Source organism: Mya arenaria, chromosome 3 (assembly GCF_026914265.1).
Source record: "Mya arenaria isolate MELC-2E11 chromosome 3, ASM2691426v1".
In the NCBI taxonomy this organism is placed as follows: Eukaryota; Metazoa; Mollusca; class Bivalvia; order Myida; family Myidae; genus Mya; species Mya arenaria.
In genome coordinates this window covers 4,218,684-4,240,810 of record NC_069124.1, presented here as the reverse complement: position 1 = coordinate 4,240,810, position 22,127 = coordinate 4,218,684, and the positions used below count along the sequence as shown (strand labels likewise).

At 37.2% G+C, this 22,127-nt stretch overlaps 1 protein-coding gene and 1 pseudogene across 1 annotated transcript; both read right to left on the bottom strand.

Annotated features, from left to right (window-relative positions):
- Positions 1-7,570: 7,570 nt before the first annotated feature.
- LOC128228238 (torsin-1B-like) lies at positions 7,571-16,411 on the bottom strand (annotated as a pseudogene).
- Positions 16,412-19,839: 3,428 nt separating this feature from the next.
- On the bottom strand, positions 19,840-21,551 carry LOC128228226 (cyclic AMP-inducible protein BP74-like). The gene is made up of 4 exons (XM_052939395.1): positions 21,401-21,551; positions 21,099-21,233; positions 20,658-20,804; positions 19,840-20,366 (listed from the first exon to the last, which is right to left on the bottom strand). The coding sequence occupies exons 1-4, from the start codon at positions 21,549-21,551 to the stop codon at positions 19,840-19,842; spliced, it is 960 nt and encodes a 319-aa protein (XP_052795355.1).
- Positions 21,552-22,127: the final 576 nt, after the last annotated feature.

Sequence of the window (22,127 nt, the reverse complement as noted above, 5' to 3'; positions counted from 1 at the left end):
TTTATTCCGATGTCAATTTGGACGTCAACGTTACCTTCACATCGATGTCAGTTTCGACGTCAACGTCACCTTTACACCGATGTCAGTTTCGACGTCAACGTTACCTTTATACCGAAGTCAGTTTCGACGTCAACTTACATTTATACCAATGTCAATTTAAACGTCCATGTCACGATTTCTCGAAAAAAATTAACTAATCGGATTAAAAACGGGATTAAATTCGTTAAACGATTTAGCTGATCCACTTGTTTTTATCCGATTTCACGAAGCTGTGATTAGTTGATCGAGATTAGATAGATAGATAGATTTATTTCAGCATAAAATGTACATAGCATGGAATTAAACACATGATAAATAATATCAGGAATAAAATATATCCATGTTAACTACATTATATATCTAAGGATAACACAAAAAAGGGATTGATAATCCCTTATTTCCATTGTGGTCCTTGATTATCTTTCCGTTGATTCGCTTAAAAGGCATGAATACTCTTCAAAAGGAGAATGACCAGAAGTATATGTCATAACATTGGACCGTCTGCATAGACCGATTATGGCTGCCAAAAAACGCTTGACCAATTGGTCTGAGGAAGAAGCTCTTGAGCTGATTTCATCCAAAAGGCAGAAGCTATTTGGATCATTTAGAGGTGCTTCGCTTGGGGGGAAGGAGAAGAAGGAGTTGTGGGAGTCCAGCACACAACAATTGAATGCGTAAGTTTTCAACAGCGCATTTAATGCAGACACTTGTTTTCCTTCGATTTTCTTCTTAAGATCCAGTGTTGTTGTTTTTGGAGAAATTTACTGCCTTCTAAGCTTCCCCTTCGAAAAACAGTTCATTTTCCCAAAAATATTGTTGTAAATGTTTTTGGAATTTGAGAGTCGTTCTTTCTGGGTCACTTTCATTATACTGGATATTTAATTATCAAAGCTTGCGGAACTTGTTCACCTTATACCATATTTACATTGTACCTTATCAATGCTGAGCTCACCCATGGTTTTGGTAAAAACATAAATATTGATTGATTTGGGCTGATTTTGATGATTGGACATAAAATTATGTAACTGGGGTGAAGTAATCATGTCACAATATCCAGGCTTTTCCTCCTTGTGATTGAGTATGTACATTTGGCTCCAACCACAGGTGGTGCTCTTCTTTTTTTGTTCACATCCTATAATCTATAAGTAAAGAAATTTAACATCTCTGTTATTTCAGATCGGGTGTCTGTTGTCCATATAGGACATTGGAAAAAAATCATCACTTTTGCAATCATCACTGGCTAAGTTTTTTTTAGATATATACAGTACACTTCACATGATATTATTGTGTTTTACAGTTAGCTAAATCGACTAATAACTGATGGAAAAATACTTCCTTTGGTATAAAATGTTAAAAATCGTTCAACAATGTTTGACAGCTGCTTCACTTCCGCCACTTCCGGTCCGGTGGTTATAGGAACTACCGAATTTTATATTCACAGGAAGGAAATACATCGATAATGTTATTATATATAAATAAGTGTATGTTCTTACCCGCAAGTGCATAAAATTCCGCCTTGCACACACCGACATCTCTCCGAAATGACACGACCCTCTTGGCAAGCCTAGCCATAATTATAATAACCCTACGCACTGCGCACAGATGAAGTCGAAAGTCCATGAACATCGCCGATAACGGTGTAATGGGAACTACTGGCCACAAAGTGGAGTGTTACTTATACACTCAGAAGAGGGGGTAGGGGAACAAGAACGCTGAGTTGCCCTCTCCAACAACTCTCCGGACTAAATCGGTAGCGCCGAAACACCTCCTCTGGCGATAGCACCTCCAACGGGTTTAATCTGTCCCTAAACAGGCGCGGAATAGTAATTCAGGCCGCTCTCTCCCGCAGACGCTGCAATCTTCTGTGAAAGTCGGCCATTTTTAAATCGCTTATCCGAGATTTAATCCTATTAATTATTAGGATTAAAATAACGGGATTAAGCTCATTAGATGATCCAGATAATGTTTCGTGAAACCCAAAATTTAACAAGATCATCTTAATCCCGTTTTTGATCGCGATCAGCCGCTAATCCCGGGATCATCTTTTTCGAGAAATCGGCCCCAGGTCACTTTCATACGGATGTCAGTTTGGACATCCAGGTCACCTTCATACCTATGTCAGTTTGGACTTCCAGTTTCCTTCATATCGAAGGCAGTATGGACATTCACATTACCTTCAAACTGATGTTGACATTTCCTTTATACTTTCAGGTTTGGACGTCCACAACACCTTTATACTGATGTCAATTAAGACGTCAACGTCTTGGTCATACTGATGCAAATTTGGACGATAACATTACCTGCATACTGATGTCGACATCACCTTTATACTTTCAGTAAGGACATCCGTACCACCTTCATATTGATTCACGCCACCTTTATACTTACAATTTGGACCTCCATTTCACATTAATTTCACCTGATTCACGTCACCTTCATACTGATTCATGTCACCTTCATACTGGTTCACGTCACCATCATACTGATTCACGTCACCTTCATACTGATTCACGTCACCTTTATACTGATTCACATCAACTTGATACTGATTCACGTCACCTTTATACTGATTCACGTCACCTTCATACTGGTTCACGTCACCTTCATACTGATTCATGTTTCCTTCATACTGATTCACCTTATCTTTATACTGATTCACGTCACCTTCGTACTTGTTCACGTCACCTTCATACTGATTCACGTCACCTTCATAATTATTCACGTCACCTTCATACTGTTTCACGTCACCTTCATACTTATTCACGTCACCATCATACTGATTCACGTCACCTTAACACTGATTCACGTCGCCTTTATACTGAATCACGTCACCTTCGTACTTGTTCACGTCACCTTCATACTGATTCACGTCACCTTCATAATTATTCATGTCACCTTCATACTGATTCACGTCACCTTCATACTTATTCACGTCGCCTTCATACTGATTCACGTCACCTTAACACTGATTCACGTCGCCTTTATACTGATTCACGTCACCTTCACACTGATTCACGTCGCCTTCACACTGATTCACGTCACCTTCATACTGATTCATGTCACCTTCATACTGATTCACGTCACCTTCGTACTGATTCACCTCATCTTTATACTGATTCACGTCACCTTCACACTGGTTCACGTCACCTTCACACTGATTCACGTCACCTTCACACTGATTCACGTCACCTTCATACTGAATCACGTCACCGTACTGATGAAAGTTTGGATATGCTTTGTATTGACGAAGCAAAATACTGTTGTTCCACCTTCTAGACGGATTCTTTGCTTAAAATACTTATTTGTTTATATTTACGAGAAGTTAACCCTTTTTAAACCTGATTATGAAACATTAACAATGCCGAATTACAATGCAACGCCGGCTTTGTTTTGCCATATAAATGTTCTATCAATACTCCAAACCAATCAATACTCCAGACCAATAACTCTTAAGGACTAATCTAAACATCAACAGGAATGTGCAAGCAGTGTGTACATTTCGTATTTAAGGATCATTCGAGACATTGAAGCCTAGAGAAGATATGGAGATGGTAACGCTCGTGGCATCTTCTCCGTTTCTGATGCACATTCTTACCGCGTGTGCTAATTTTGTAGGGATTCAGTTCCAGTCAGCAAGCGTAAGTTAGCTTATTTTATCATATCTAAGATTTGTTGTCACTTGATTCGCAATTGTTTATTCTTTTAGGATAAACATGAAAAACATCATATAACTAGAATTGCTACTCATTGTAATCACCTCGCTTCTCACCAAGGCGACCGTGTTTGATTTCCGGCCTGGGCGTCTGTGTGTTTGGGCGGCGGACACCAAGCCGGTCAGTTGGGTTTTCTCCGGGTACTCCGGCTTCTTCAACAACACAACACCATACTCACTTACTTAAAAGGGGCAGAGCGGGCGCAGCGAGCGACCCCGTCCTAGTCATTAAGATCGTTACACAATACGTACGTTATATCTGTGATAAATAATAGTTATAATAAATTGTGCTAATTATTAATGATCTAGAAGAGCGGAGTGAGCGAGACCTTCTTAGTAATTACGATTTTCACATTATGATCTAACCGACTTCGATTTCAAATGTTTAACCAGACGGGAAACCTAATACTGACCATATCATGTCTGATAAGTTGTAAAACGTAATTCTAAAGTATTAAGCCAGGTATTGATTGAAAGTCAACCGTAGATTTAATTTGGCGGAAAAGTAAGTTATAAAAACTTAGTATGCACACGTAATATACAGTAATAAACACATAAAGGTGGTCGTAACAATACGATAAGTAGATCATTTAATGACGATTTCTCAACATCACAACAAATAGAAAAGCCATTTATGGAACACTGCCCTAAGTCATACTAAATGAAATGTTTCAGAGAGACAGTGTGGAATGGTGGTTGGAAAGCTTCCTCGCGTGTTACAGCCTTGGTCCAAGATCCGGTGACCTTCACCTCGTGTTCGCCATTATTCAGCTTATATCCGGGTTAACGGCCCTTGTGCTTCATTTCGGGCACGGAGGATTAAGATGGAGAAATGCTAGCTATTATATACTGATCGGATTGTGTGTGGTGACCCTGGTCAGACATTTATTATTGAGCTCTAGTGTGTTACTGTTTGGATATTTGTATACAAACATTGCTTTATTTGCGATACTGGTATTATACCATGATTCATTTCTGAAATGGCCATATGTGACAAAGAATGAATAAATATTTTTACAAAAAACTTCCGTTGCCAGCACTAGCGGACCCTGGGGCGGGGGCGGGGGGGGGGGGGGCGCACCCGGCTCCCAATTCAAAGTTGAAATCTACAATGTGAATATCTAAATAATTTTGACAGAGGATTATAAATTACACCATTAAAACTGACTTGTGTTATTTTTGATTTTCGGAAAAACCATGATAAATTTTGCAATTCATCAACTGTTAAGAAGGGCCCTCAAAAATGTTTATCGTCTTCCAGCCAAATCCTTATATTGATTATGTTGTATCGTATTGCATATGAAAGTTCTCCCACCATTTATACTTAAAAAAACGGACTTATATTTGAAGCTTTAATACACTAACTGAAATACATTACATGAACAATAATAATCTGCATTTAAGTATAGCTACACGTAGTGATGAAACGATTATCGAGTGCAATCGATTAATCTTCGCTGACAACGCTATGTCGGCGACAATCGATAGTGGTTGTCCAAAATCGATGTCGCTAATGTTACTTCCGGTAACTACGCATTTTTTGTTTTGTGGTAAAAGTTGAGCAAATGTCAATTTTTATTTTCGGCAAACTCTCGTTAAGTTCATTTTAACAAGGGAAATCACTCTCTTACACAAATGCAGTGAATGTAAACACTTTAGCTTAAAAACTTTCCCAACATTACAAATTGTTTTTAATTGTTTATATATTTCATAAAACCTTCTTCAATAACCTGTCTATATGGTGTAGTGGGTCCGGTCTTACCTGCAAATTCCGGGGATCCCGGCTCGATGCATTCTGTATTTGAAACCTTTTTTGGTATCTTTTGTAATTAACTGAATAACTTTTTTGTGAAAGTTTTATGAAATTAAGATATTCTAATAAAATGTTCAATATAACAGGTTAAAATAACATTATGCTTTTACATGGATAAAATGCTTGCGGCGTGTATCATTTTGCAATTAATGTGCAATTATTAAGTATATGTTGTTATGTGTTTTCGTAAAGTTATCAAAGACAGAAAAAGGTTAAGGAAATTAACTTACTGTTGTAAAATTCATGACTATAGCATCACACGTACTGATTCCAGGTTTAATAATTTAAATAATCATGATGATACATTGAGTAAAGAATGTATTCCTTACTAATATTATGAACTTTCGATTATTGTCCGATAGTAAATCGAAATACTTGGTCCGATTCGATTCGATTATCGAAAGCAATTGGAGTCCTATTTTCAAACACTAGCTTACACGTATTCTTCGAAATTCTTATGTCCGAAATGAAAGCCAAGATTGGCATTCTCGTTCCTGTATCATCAGTGTTAATCCACGAACTTCTATGAATACCCAGCATTATATACAACATTTCTCACATACGCTTTTAGCATGATTATATTCATTACTTAAACAGTGTGATCCAGGGTTGCCTGTTGTAAAATGCCATAATAAATATGTCGAATAAAGATAAATACTTCATTTTAGAACCATATGGGGGTACAAAATGTCCTTTTGTATCAACTTATTGGGGTTTTTTTCAAAAATATATATAGAGGATCTCAAATGAGTGTTTATTTTATATCAAATTTATTAAACGAGTTCATTTAAAAACGATAAAAACGAGGCCGAGTTTTTATCGTTTTTAAATGACGAGTTTAATAAATTTGATACAAAATAAACACTCATTTGAGATTCTATTTATAACATAATTCATTTACGGTCGAAATCTAGGGGAAAGTTTCTTCAAAACACTTCTCTTGTCATAGTGAGAAGAATTTACATTGTATGTCACTAGGATGCTTCATCAGCAGGAAAGAAAATAGCCCGACATAAAAGCATTTTATTAACAATACAAAACATAAATCATGTCACAATTATAATCCGATTTTCAAAGGTTTCAATTCAAAACAACACAAATACATATTTTAATCCATTAAGCAAATCAATAATAATAGCAATGTTATAACTGCGTGACGTCACAAGTAATCACGCGAGTGTGTAAATTTCATTTGGCGGTTAAATATATATACAAAAAGCTACAGAAACATGAAGTCTGAAATTAACATAAGTCACTGTCACAGTCGCTTTCAATAGTGCGAATTCGCTTTGTAGCTGGTCGATTTCAGCTTGGATTTTTGTCATTTTAACGGATGTGCACAAGGACATTTCCGTGAATTCGAGCAACATAAATGTTGTAAAATCCACCAGAAAAAGTGGGAATTCATGTGGAATCAGTGACTGTGACAGCTTGAGCATTGCTTGAACAACCCAGAATGAGCATTTTGCAAGGAAGTAGACATGTTTTTCACTGCAGTACAGGATGCTAGACATTTCCTTGTGTTGATTTGGATTTATGTGGCTATCTTTGTTTATAGATAGATGCAATGTTATTGTGTACAGATGTTTGCATAATCTGGTTCGCAGGAACATTGTTGTCATTCATATAATGATTTAATTTCTGGACAAGGTGTTGTCTGGCGCTGTGATCAGGGAGGTGTTTGTTTGGATTAAGCCCTGCCTTCTTCACCATGTGTTTCTTCGTGGAATTGAGTTTGTTGACACCGACATGATTTCTTTTGAAACATCGTTTTTAATGTTTGTTTACATTTTTTTGACAGTGCGTATGAATACATTTTTCTGTGATGCGGTTACCTAATTTGCATAGTAATTACACTAATGATATATAAAAATTATTGCATGGGATTATATCACTCCTGCGCCGTATGTTATGTTATATATATATATATATATATATATATATATATATATATATATATATATATATATAACATATATATATATATTGCAGGAAAATGATATTAATTGACCAAAATAGCACTTTGTCGTTAAATGAATGAGTAGAAACTCTTCGAATCTTTCACAAAACGAAATTTCCTTTCGAGAAAATCAGCTTTTTCAGAAGTCCCCAGAAAAGTGTTTCTTTTATGCCCATTAAATCTTAGTCTACATCCATGTTCAAGATAGCCAATTAAATGAACCAATTCCATTCAATTTAGTGAATCATGATAAAAAATATCATTTCTCTACATGAATAAACCGTTTCAATGATTTTAACAACCATCGTTGCCAATTTCCCAAAGCCCATTTACTGGCTAGGGCACTGTAGAAATCCCACTGGGAAAATTTTTGAAACTTAAAGGTAAGCTTTTAGGGTAAGCCTTACGTAGAAAACCACAAAATCTAAATGCTGCTGGGTTGTTTTCAGTAGTCAATACAATGGTTTACTATCAGTTATTACTTAAATGTTGCAAAAGAGGTTATATTTCTAATGACATCACCTGTGTCTTAGTCTATCCTTACTTATTTTAATAACTAAACTAAAAGCTAGTGCTGGAGTTATGAATTAATATTAAAGTTCACACACACACAAAACAATTAATTGCAACATAGTGTGTATTTATAAGTAAAAGTTAGAGTTTATTTTTGGGCATCTTATTGTTTAAGTCAGTCAGCATGCTAATTGTTCAGTTTACCAAAAGCTTCTAAATAACTGTTTGTTAGAGCTGATCTAAGTGATTAAATGTAAATCTGTTCGGCGATCCCATTGGAAAAAACACATTAGTCTGAACACTACAATACATATATTGCAGCACAATGTGTCATATTTAACAGCCTTTCTTCGTATTAACTAGGAATCCCAGACAACAATGCTCCAAAATCTCTGAGTCTGTCGATATGAAGTGTTTTGGGACTACTATGCTCCCTCAGTTATAAACCATGTACACTGAAGCCCATTTACAGTTAGATGTGTTCCATGACCAATGTAATCTTATCAAGAATTCGTTTACACCCAGTGGATGAGAACGCATATAGATCCTGAGGGTAGTACTTCAGCTCATCTGCAATCTCCTGTACTTTGGAATCAGGAACGACCGATTCGGTAGCGTAAAACCCTGTTTGCACGAGTCCATCTCGAATGCACTGTTTCACATGTTTGCGCTCCAGAGGCAAGAATGGTATATAGGATGAAATGAGTTTTTTTTGTGATGAGCTCACTGTCCCATAATCCACCTGAAAATCAAACTTGCATGTGATTGCATTGCTTGATTTCCAATTTTAAATTTAATCATGTTTCATATCATGAAGATGCATTAACTCAATATTTGAAAAAGAAAACAACAGAGAAACAGAACAAAGTAACATCGTTTAAATAATAATACAAGCAAATTTGTTAAATTGATATACTCTGCCTGATTGGCATGTGGTTTTTCTTTGCATTGCTTCATGTTTAATTCTTAATTCAATCAAATTGTATTTCATGATGATACATTAACACAATATTTGATAAAGAAACAAACAGAGAAACAGCGCAAGTAGGTGGAATGGAAATCAAGTGTTTGGTGAAATACTCCAACCGAACCTTGCATATACAGCTGCAGACTAAAGGCATGTTATGAGCACTGGATATGAAATATGAGGTTTTTGTTTGAAAGAAAATAATATTGTAGCTGTTGTACTATTTAGATTTGACCTTGTAACCTAGTTTTCGACCCCACGTTACCCAGTTTCACACTAATCATCAAGGTAAACATTCAGGTTTAGCTTCATGAAGATTGGACCAGAATAATTGCAAAAATATACCTTCTATAATGTTCAAAAGGTATGTCTAATATTTGACCTAATAACTTAGTTTTTAACCCATGTGACAAACTTCCATAGGGTCAGCCAAGATTACATCAAGGGGAACATTCTGACCAAAGTTTGGATCAACATTGACCAATCAGTACCCAAAATTGGTTCTTGACATGATTTTTCAAAGATTTGGCCCAGTAACTTAGTTTCTGACCTCATGTGACCTAGTTTCAAACTAGTCAATGATTTTATTAAGGAAAAAAATCTGATTAAGTTTCATAAATATTGCACAGATCTATTGCCTCTATTATATTAACATATTTTACAAGATTTTACCTATTGACCGTGTTCTTGATCCCTTGTAACTGACTTCTAAAAATACGGTGATATTTCATCAAAGGTAACATCCTGCAAGTTTGAACATAATCTGACCAATCGTTACAATTATATGGTTCCGTAAAAAAGTCTAGTATTTGACCTATTTCTTTATCACATGTGAAACAGTTTAAATTTGTTAAAGAGTTCATCAAGGGTAAACATTCTCATAAAGTGTGATGAATAGTGGACATAATATAATATAATGCGTCTAGTGTGTTCCGAAGAATTTTCTAAGATTTGAACTTGTGACCTAGTGTTTGACCCACTTTAAGAAGAGATTGAGACTTAATCAATGGAAGCCTTCTGGCCAGTTGGAACATAATTTAACCAATCTCTGCCAATAAATGGTTTACATGATGTGATTCGAGACAAAAAACAAGAGGCCCATTAGAGCCTATGCTCCACTTGCGTGGCCTTTGTGGTCATTTTCAATCTTGAGCACGTATGGATGGGTAAAATGCAACATATGTATAGTTCCTTTTGAATGTGTTGTGTTTTGGTTAACTGAAAACGTTCAACATAATAAGGATAGAAAATTTTGTAAGCAGATAAGTTGGTATTTCAATATATGCCAGTGACAGAAGATGATATCAAAGGCATGTACATACTAGTAACAATACACATTCAAAGTGAACCATTTCTTTCAACCGGCAAAGGGAGACAAACACTATCTGTATCAATTGTCTCCCTCAGAGTATACTTTGTTAAGGCCAGACAATTTCAAGGGCCATAAATCACCCACACATGAGCAGATCTGGCTGATTGTCTAAAGGAACAGAGCTCTCATGGATAGCGAACTGTTGTATACTAATATGTTTGATTGAGATACATTAACAACAGGGCCGTGATGGCCCTAGATCACCTACCTGAGCGAAGGTTTTAAACCTTTGTTACCACTAGACAATGTTACATACCAAATATATTTTGGAGTAAGACGAGGAGTTTTTACATAAATATCATTATGTAACACAGGTGACCCTCAGGGCAAGGTCAATTTTAAACCAAGGGGCATACTTTTAACAATCTTGGTCAAGGACCATTAGACAATGCTATACACCAAACAGCTAAGCTTGAGATTTGCTCTAAAATCTGTACACATTGCCCAAATGTCATTGCTATAGCTTCAAAAATAAGAACGTACATGTAGGCCGAAAGGTCACCTGTAAATGTTAATATATGTTTAAAAAACTGTATACATAGTCAAAATTACAAAGCAGTAGCTTACAAAAGTAGAAGGAAGGTCATCAAGTCACAGTCAATGTCATCCGAGGACAACATTAATTTTATTCTCATTTGTAAAATTGTACACATGATCCAAATTAATTGTTGTAGCTTAAAAAACACATGGTGCTACATAACAAATATGAAAGGTCTGGGCCCTGTGGTTTGAAACATGAAGGAGCTGAAAAGGAGGGGGGACTGGTGTGCATTGCTTTATTAGCAGAGTCTACGCACATTTATATTGTATTTATTTTGAACTTTCTATCACTTTCTCAAAAATAATGCTTAAGTAAGTTACCTTCTCAATCAGCCACTATAAGCCTTAAAATCAATAATTAGATGGATCTTTATTTCTCAAAACAAGTAGTCGAACAAAAGCCCATAATTGTCTGTCCTTCTTAAGTGTTACGGTCTTTGTCTTATGGGACATGTTAGTCCTATGTTGACAAAACAGTCATTTCAGCATGTGTCCATTTTTTGTCATTTAATGCAATGCCATTCTAGCCCAAAAAGGGAAAATATAACTTTCTACAGACAACAGATCTTTTTTTCTCATTCTTGGTTTTGGCCAATTTCACAATGTTTAAGATTTGAGATGTCATTATTTACAAATTGTCGAATATCAGTCACAAATACCAAACCCTCACAAAATGTAAGCAATCTGAAGTATTATTTATTTGCAGCCACATTTTCTTGGAAATCTTAGGTTACTTGTATAAGGATCAAGCTCAGCAGACCATTTTCGTTTTTGTTGAAATTGTCTAGCATTCTCCTTTGAAGGAGTTTTGAGATGTTTAAAGGAAAGTACATCATGATTAACTATTTTTCATTTTGTAAATATTAGTTTAAATAAGTTATTTGGCTAAATGTTATCTCAAAGTTTTTGGTAGAAATTCGGGCCAGTCCCTTTGAAGGGATATAAGTTAAAACACTTAATATATTTAACATACTTTCTTTCTCATTGAGAGCAGGGAGCCTTATGACCTTCTCCATTTCTTTCAGCCTGATATTCTCTCTGGGTGTACCCTCTGACCAGTACTTGATGGTCCGCTCCGCTATATCTGTACCCGCTGTGTTGCTGTAAAATATACCTTAGCTAAAAACTACAAACTCCAAATAATCAATATACATGGATAACTATAAGACTGTTTTGTACTCATATAAAATCTAAGGTGACCCTTATGTAAATCAAAATAATTATGTGCTTCAAATAAATCGGTTTACATTAAATTAAAAAAGAATAGTGCAATAGGCAAACAAGAGAAAAAGTTGAGTCTGAGACCTGGCCCTTCAAAGCACTGATCAAGCACAAAACAAACAAATTATTTGACAACAAAAGTCACTGACAGTGACATAAAGTATCCGGTAAATTGAAATTCAATCATGGTGTACCTGAGGAAAAAGAATGTAGATTTTCTGTAGTCCACACCACCAATCTCTTCATAGAAATCCAAATATGGTTTGATAGTGTCGATCACTCCTGGCGGCATTTTGTCCATCTCATCAATGACAATCAAAGAACGAGGGTATTCCTTTACAGCTCGTTCTATAATGTCTCGTAACTTGTCCTAAATTATTTCAAATAAGCTGTCAAGAAAACCAACACGTTACAGGGTCTTTTAAAGAATTTCTTGTTCTAACCTTACGTACTTGTTTATATAATAGTTTACATACTACTCCATTTTTTATTTACTTAAATATTTGTTTAAACGTTCTCTTTTCATAACTCACATATCTGCAAAAGAATTCTTATAATATTTCAAATGAGTAGTCTCCAAAAACACTGTAACAAGTTATCTTATAAAATGATATCATATCTGAGTGAGGGAACTCCCTTGTGGCTGATATGAAGTGAAAATATTTGCTCTTCATTCCTTTACGGAACATTTTCTCTGCCATAGTTCTTCCCGGTGCCTGTTAAGCCATGAAATGACAGTGCAAGGGCTTTGCTAGGATTCTCCCTGGCATGACCTTTAAGATGCTTGACAACAGGCTCTGTGACAAGATGCTGGCCATACAACGTTGAACTCAGAGTGTGTGAAAGATCTGTTAAAGCATAGAAATAAATACTTGAAATTTGTGTCATCACCCGTAAACCTGATGCAATTGGGAAAATATGAGAAAAATCGCACTAAAGAACGAGTAACACACATATAACTATCTAAGCTTTGAAGCCTTTTAACAACGAACGTATGGAACAGTTTTATTATTATCAATTATATGTAATATTTATCGGCTATGACATGTTATTAAATATCATTATTGACGATACTTATCATAGAAGATGGTCATATGATAAGAAAGAGGCCATGAGTGGGCCTTAGATTACATCCAGAGTCTGATACGCTATAATAAATCGGCTTTCAAACAAAACACTCTCAATGCAGCTTGAATTTAAATCAATGACAAATTTCGTTGAACTCTACAGTTACTGATCAAAAACGAATTAAACGACGCATGTGTCTTTTAAATGAAAGGAGTGAGAAACAAAAATACATAAATTGCTAAACAAAAATGTGACGATGATATCACGCAACAATCGTGAGTCTGCAATTGGATGTTGTAAAGCTGACTATTTCGGGTTGCCCTCGACATTTTCGCGTCAATTGGTTATATTCAACAAAACAACGATGCAGCCAGATGTATAAAGCTTGGATAAGTTGTCCGCGGTTTTCTTCAGTCGAGTTTCAACATTCAAATGATTCGATTGGATAAAAGTAACAGTCTGATAAATATTGACTAAGAATTAACACATTGGCTTATTTAAACCAAACCAAAAATTATGTCAGTTTTATACAATTAGCTACTGAAGCTGTTTAAGGAAAAAACTCTCATTTTTTTCATTTAAAATAAAAGGAAATACAATATAACTGAAATAACTTTTACGTTTCACCTGCAAAAACATATTGCATCAAATGTTCTCCGGAAAAAAACAACAACTTATATCTGAAGGAAATTGAATATATAATTTAGAATTGAACATTGCATTAACTTCCCCTCTGCATTAAACAGTTAAATACATAACTAGATGACACGATGTAATTTTGAATTAATATATTCCTGACTACTTCTGGGAGATAAGTTTGGCCTACTATATATATCTGCTCTGAGGTCAAGTTGTGTTTTCTCTTGGCAGCATTGCTCTTACCATAATGATGCAAAACATACAATTAGTTCATAATTATACATGCATTATGAATTCAAGACTGATGTGAATGTGTTTTTTTTCCAAATAACCCATTTTGAATCTAAACATGGATTCAATTCTTTCAAAAACAGGTTCCGTCTATTTCCATACACTAAAACAAAGGGTTTAAAAAAGGAATTTAGTAATTGCCTTACAAGTAGTAAGTGTGTTGCATTGTGGAATTTACAGTCATGAATAAATAGTATTAGGCATAAGGAGATCATAAGAGAAAGATGCGTTGGATGTTGCGAGATTGATTGAAGTTGGAACACCATTCAATGAAATTATTAATAAACTTGAGTATACCTATGGGAGTTCAGAGTCAAGAGAAGAAATTATTGCAGTCATACTCAGTAGGAAAGAGCGAAAGTAAGAAGGTGGACACCTATTGTAGTATGACTGAAGAATCGTTTGATAAGATCGTGAAGTGTGTGGAATTGAACTCTAAAGATAATGTCATAGTTTAAGTTAGACACAGAAAAGGACAATGAAGTTGAGGAAGTTAGAGGCTGAATTGAAAGAAGAAAATGGGTCAATGGATCAATATGATAATGAAATAGGGCACTAGAGATGGATTCTAGTGATAAGAGAGAACAGATGTAAGAAGTGGAAGACTCCGTACATAGGCTATATACTAAGATTGAACTACTTAAGAAAGTAAATCAAAGTAATCACCGTCATAGAAACAAGTCCATGGTAGTATTAAGGAAGTATTACAGACGTAGATATAGATCACTACGTTGACGTTTTGGCTAAAGTTAAGGTCAATGCGAGACAGCCACAACGCTAATGACGACACCAAGGCTTGTCCAAGCTTCGTAGAATCCCTTCGTTTACAGTGCTCCCACACGGCGATGATGCATAGCGGATTCTTTCCGTCCACATTCTTCATTTGATGTTTCGATCCGGCACCGATACAGAATCTATCCGTCGTGTTCACTTTTTAAAATGGGATCTTGATGTATAAAGTGGTTAAACAAACAGCAAGTGCTGTAAATATGTTTGTGAATTGATACCTAAAGAGTAACTTCATAAACTTTCGACCAAAATACACAAAAATGAAAGCCCCATATCTTTGTATTCATCTAAACGACTGAAAATAAAAAAGCAATCATGATTCTGACAGCAGAAATCATGCAAAAGAAACCTGAATATTTACATTTCAGCTATTTACATCCTGATAATTGCATTTTTCTTTTCAAAGAAGGTATCAAAGTAGGTACTATTTAATTGCCTGCTTTTGTATATAGTTTTTGAGATAAAAATGGAAATGAAGACCACGCTTGTCGGTTCAGTGAAGCACCGGATTCTATCTTTTATTAGCAGTTCTATAGAAATTTGGGCACTATATATATATTGTCACTCGAACCGGATTCTATACCAGGTTTTTATATACTGTTTTTGTTTACATGCTTTCAGTCGGAAAAGTAGATCAAATCTTTCTTTGAATAGAACGAAGAATTTAATAAAAGCTACCATTTTTAATGACGCAAATTGCACAGATGTAAATTCGAAGAGAGGAAGCTCGCGCACGCGCATGTGCACTGGCTAATAAAAAGGCATTCACGAGGCATGGACACTTTCTTTATCGCAATTCTTCCAGGACCGCAATCTGTAAACTAAAAGTTTCTCCTCATCACCTACGTTTTTCGTGTGAATTTCCTTAATTTTAACACGATCGTTAAACGACATCTCACAAATACCAATTAATAAACAGTCACTAATAATGTGGTCATTCTTTCAAGATAAAGATATATTTCCCAAAACCCTCTAAGATAACAGTTAAAAGGCGAAAATTGCTGAGATGTATTCACCTTTGTTGCGACTTTAACGGATAGAATCCGCATCGGTGCCGGATAGAACCTGTAAATGAAAAATGTGGACGGAAAGAATCCGCTATGCATCATCACCGTGTCCAAGGGATGTGTACTTTTCAAAAGTCAATATATTAAAAGGGAAACAACCGATTCATAGTTCAAGACGAACTAAGTAACACCATGGAAACAGCTTATATATTTCAGTTTATGTATCCGTGATCACTAACTTTCTTCGAAACTCAGTTTTGAAACAGTAAAGGCGCCTTTCAATATACATGTACCAGTAAAATTTGTTGAAATCCATCTGTCATTACAGCATTCGTTGAACCTACAGGTAATCACATCAAACACTGACAAAAATCCTGCTGAGGCAGTGCGGGACAATGCCAGTACACTAATCACAATCAAATGTTTGGTCCACATCATGCAGTTTTTATTCAAATCTCTGCATATTTCGTAAGTAAAATGCAATTGTATACACAAACAAATCGAAACTGCAGCGGAATTTTATGAGTATTATTTATAAACAATAATCAATATTGGATTGAGCGCATTCGGTTTGCTTTTTCGAGTTACCTCAAGTAACTCGATCCGAACGGATTAACATTATGACATTATTTTGACATTATATACATTTACGACTTTCGAAATATTCACAGCATTTAGGAAATGTCCCAAGTCTAATAAATTCAATAATGTATGAGTTTGGACGTCATGTTCACCTTTATACCAATGTCAGATTGAACGTCCAGGTCACTTATATACCGATGTCAGTTGGGATGTCCACGTCACCTTTATACCGATTTCAATCAAGACCCATGTTAGTCTGGACGTCCAGGCAGCTTCATTTATATGTCAGTTTGGCGTGCAGGTCGTCTTCATGCTGATGTCGATTTGGACGTCCACACCACCTTTATGTTGATGTCACAGGGTAGACCATATCGCCTTCATACTGATGTCAGTTTGGACGTCCAGGTCGTTTTCATATTGATATCAGTTTGGACGTCCAGTTCACCTTTATACTGATGTCAGTTTGGACGTACAATTTGGACGTCAACGAAACCTTCATAATGATGTCAGTTTAGAAGTCCACACCACTTTCATACCGATGTCGATTTGGAAGTCCACATCACCTTCATCCGCATGACAGTTTGGACGTCCACATTAATTTTATATTGATGTCAGTTTGGATGTCCACTTCAACTTTATACTGATGTCAGTTTTTGGACGTCAATGTAACCTTCATACTGATATCAATTTCGACATCCGCACCTTCATTTATACTGTTGTTAGTTTGGACGTCCACATCACCTTTATACTGTTGTCAGTTGGGACGTCCACATCACCTTTATATTGATGTCAGTTCGGACATACACATCACCTTCATACCAACGTCAGATATGGCGTACACATCATGTTCAAACTAATATTAATTTGGACGTCAACGTAACCTCCATACTGATCTAAGTTTGGACGTCCACATCAGCTTCAAACTAATGTCAACGTCGACGTCAATGCAACCTTCATACTGATGTGAAATTGGACGTCAACGTAACCATCCTTCTGATGTCAATCTGGACGTCCAAATAACCTTCAACCTGATGCCTGTCTGGACGTCCACATTACCTTCAAACTGATCTCAACTTGGACGTCAACGTAACCATCATACTGATGTCAATTTTGACGTCCACATCAATTACAAACTGATGTTAGTTGATTGGTGTCTGTTTTGGCGTCCAGGTCACCTTTATACCGATGTCAGTTTGGACGTCCAAATCACCTTTATACCGATGTCAGTTTCGACGTCAACGTCACTTTTATACTCATGTAAGTTTGGACGTCAATGTCCCTTTCTAACTGATGTCAGTTTGAACGTCCACTCACCTTCAAAGTGATGTCCGTTTAGACGTCACCTTTATATTGATCTAAGTTTGGACATCTACGTCACCTTCACACCGATATCAATCTGTAGGTAAACAACATCTTTATACCGAGGTCAGTTTCCACGTCAAATTCATCTTCATACCGAAGTCAGTATGTATATCCAGGTCACCTTTATACAGATGTAAAGATGTAAACGTCACCTTCATACCTATGTCTGTTTAGACATCCACATCACCATTATACCGATGTCAATTTGGACGTCAAGGTCAAATTCTTTCGGATGTCAGTTAGGAAGTCCACGTCACCTTTATACTGATGCCAGTTTAGACGATACCACCTTCATATTGTTTTCATAGTGGATGCCCATATCACCTTTATACCGATGTTCATTTCGACGTCCACGTCACCTTTATACTGCTTTCAATTTGGATGTATAGGTAACCTTCATAATTATTGATGTCAGTTTGGACGTGCACGTCACACTTATACTGATGTCAGTTTGGACGTACAATTTGGACGTCAACGAAACCTTCATAATGATGTCAGTTTAGAAGTCCACACCACTTTCATACCGATGTCGATTTGGAAGTCCACATCACCTTCATCCGCATGACAGTTTGGACGTCCACATTAATTTTATATTGATGTCAGTTTGGATGTCCACTTCAACTTTATACTGATGTCAGTTTTTGGACGTCAATGTAACCTTCATACTGATATCAATTTCGACATCCGCACCTTCATTTATACTGTTGTTAGTTTGGACGTCCACATCACCTTCATATCGATGGCATAGACGTGCACGTCACCTTCATACCGATGTCAGTTTGGACGTCCACATCACCTTCAAATCGATGTCAGTTTGGACGTCCACATCACCTTCATATCGATGTCATGGACGTGCACATTACCTTCATACCGATGTCAGTTTGGACGTCCACATCACCTTCATACTGATGTCAGTTTGAACGTCCACATCACCTTCATATCGATGTCAGTTTGGACGTGCACGTCACCTTCACACCGATGTCAGTTTTGACGTCCAAATCACCTTTATATTGATGTCAGTTTGGACACCTTCATACTGCATCACGTCACCTTTATACTGATTAACGTCACCTTCATACCGGTCCACTTCACCTTCATACTGATCCACGTCAACTCAATACTGGTCCACGTCACCTTAATACTGATTCACGTCACTTTCATACTGATTCATGTCGTCTCATACTGTTCACCTTCATACTGTTCACCTTTATACTGTTCACCTTCATACTGGTCCAAGTCACCTTCATACTGGTCCACGGCACCTTCATACTGATTCACGTCACCTTCATACTGATCCATGTCACCTTCATGCTGTTCCACGTCACCTCCATACTGATTCACGTCACCTAAATACTGGTCCACTTCACTTTTATTCTGATTCACGTCACCTTCAAACTTATCCACGTCACCTGCATACTGATCCAAGTCACCTTAATACTGATTCATGTCACCTTCACACTGATCCATGTCACCTTCATACTGTTTCACGTCACCTCAATACTGATCCACGTCACATTTATACTGGTCCACGTCACCTCCATTCTGATTCACGTCACTTTCATACTGATTCACGTCACCTTAATACTGGTCCACGTCACTTTCATATTGATTCACGCCGCATTTAAACTGATTCACGTCAGCTTCATACTCTTCACCTTCATACTGTTCACCTTCATTCTGGTCCACGTGACCTTCATACTGATCCACGTCACCTTCATACAGTTCCACGTCACCTCCATACTAATCCACGTCACCTTAATACTGGTCAACGTCACCTCCACACTGATTCACGTCACTTTCATACTGATTCACGTCACCTTCATACTGATCTACGTTCCTTCATACAGGTCAACTCCACCATCATACTGATTCACGTCACCTTCATACTGATTCACGTCACCTTCATACTGATCCACGGCATCTCCATACTGTTCCACGTCACCTTCATACTGATCTACGTCACCTTAATACTGGTCCACGTCAACTCCATACTGATTCACGTCACCTTCATTCTGATTCACGTCACCTTCATACTTATTCATGTCACATTTAAACTTATTCACGTCACTTTCATACAGGTCCACGTCACCTTCATACTGATTCACGTCACCTTCATACTGATTCACGTCACTTTCATACTGATTCACGTCGCATTTAAACTTATTCACGTCACCTTCATACAGTTCCACGTCATCTTCATACTGATTCACGTCACCTTCATACTGATTCACATCACCTTTAAACTGATTCACGTCACCTTCATACTGATTCATGTCACCTTCATACAGTTCCACGTCACCTTCATACTGAATCACGTCACCTTTATACTGATTCACGCCATCTTTATACTGATTCACGTCAATTTCATACCGATCCACGTCACCTTCATACTGATCCATGTCACCTTCATGCTGTTCCACGTCACCTACATACTGATCCACGTCACCTTGATACTGGTCCACGTCACCTCCATACTGATTCACTTCCCTTTCTTACTGATTCACGTCACCTTCATACTGGTCCGCGTCACTTTTATTCTGATTCACGTCACCTTCAAACTGATCCATGTCACCTGCATACTGATCCAAGTCACCTTCACATTGATCCATGTCACCTTCATACTGTTTCACGTCACCACCATACTAATCCACGTCACGTTTATACTGGTCCACGTCACCTCCATACTGATTCACGTCACCTTCATACAGTTCCACGTCACCTCCATACTGATCCATGTCACCTTAATACTGGTCCACGTCACGTCCATACTGATTCACGTTACCTTCACACTGATCCATGTCACCTTCATACTGTTTCACGTCACCTCCATACTGATACACGCCACCTTTAAACTTGTCCACGTCACCTTCATACTGATCCACGTCACCTTCATACAGTTCCAAGTCACCTCCGTACTGATCCACGTCACCTTAATACTGGTCCACGTCACCTCCATACTGATTCACGTCACTTTCATACTGACTCACGTCACCTTCATATTGATTCACGTCCCCTTCATACTGATCTACGTCACCTTCATACTGATTCACGTCACCTTCATTCTGATCTACGTCACCTTCATACTGATTCACGCCACCTTCTTACTGATTCACGTCACTTTCATACTGATTCACATCACTGTCTTACTGATTCACGTCGCCTTTTAACTGATTTACGTCACCTTCATACCGATTCATGTCACCTTAATACTGGTCCACGTCACCTTCATACTGATTCACGTCACATTCATACTGATTCATGTCGCTTTCATACTGTTCACCTTTATACTGCTCACCTTCATACTGGTCCAAGTCACCTTCATACTGATTCACGTCGCCTTTAAACTGATTCACGTCACCTTCATACCGATTCATGTCACCTCAATACTGGTCCACGTCACCTTCCTACTGATTCACGTCACATTCATACTGATTCACATCACTGTCTTACTGATTCACGTCGCTTTAAACTGATTCACGTCACCTTCATACCGATTCATGTCACCTTAATACTGGTCCACGTCACCTTCATACTGATTCACGTCACATCCATACTGATTCATGTCGCTTTCATACTGTTCACCTTTATACTGTTCACCTTCATACTGGTCCAAGTCACCTTCATACTGATTCACGTCGCCTTTAAACTGATTCACGTCACCTTCATACCGATTCATGTCACCTTAATACTGGTCCACGTCACCTTCATACTGATTCACGTCACATTCATACTGATTCATGTCACTTTCATACTGTTCACCTTCATACTGTTCACCTTCATACTGGTCCAAGTCACCTTCATACTGATTCATGTCAACTTCATACTGATCTACGTCACCTTCATACTGATTCACGTCACCTTCATACTGATTCACGTCACCTTCATACTGATCTACGTCACCTTCATACTGATCTACGTCACCTTCATACTGATCTACGTCACCTTCATACTGATTCACGCCACCTTCATACTGATTAACGTCACTTTCATACCGATTCACGTCTTACTGATTCACGTTGCCTTTAAACTGATTCACGTCACCTTCATACCGATTCATGTCACCTTCATACAGTTCCACGTCACCTTCATACTGAATCACTTCACCTTTATACTGATTCACGCCACCTTCATATTGATTCACGTCACTGTCATACCTATTCACGTCACTGTCTTACTGATTCAAAACGCCTTAAAACTGATTCACGTCACCTTCATATAGGTCCGAGTAAACGTCATACGGATTCACGTCACT

Bases quoted from the DNA above. Each gene is read 5' to 3' on its own strand.
- LOC128228226 (XM_052939395.1), bottom strand. From the start codon at position 21,551: ATGAATCGGTATGAAGGTGACGTGAATCAGTTTAAAGGCGACGTGAAT. The intron at 21,234-21,400 runs GTGACGTGGACC...ATCGGTATGAAG, and splicing joins TGACGTGAATCAGTATGAAG to GTGACGTGAATCAGTTTAAA. The intron at 20,367-20,657 runs GTAACGTGAATC...TGAATCAGTAAG, and splicing joins TGACATGGATCAGTGTGAAG to AAAGGGAAGTGAATCAGTAT.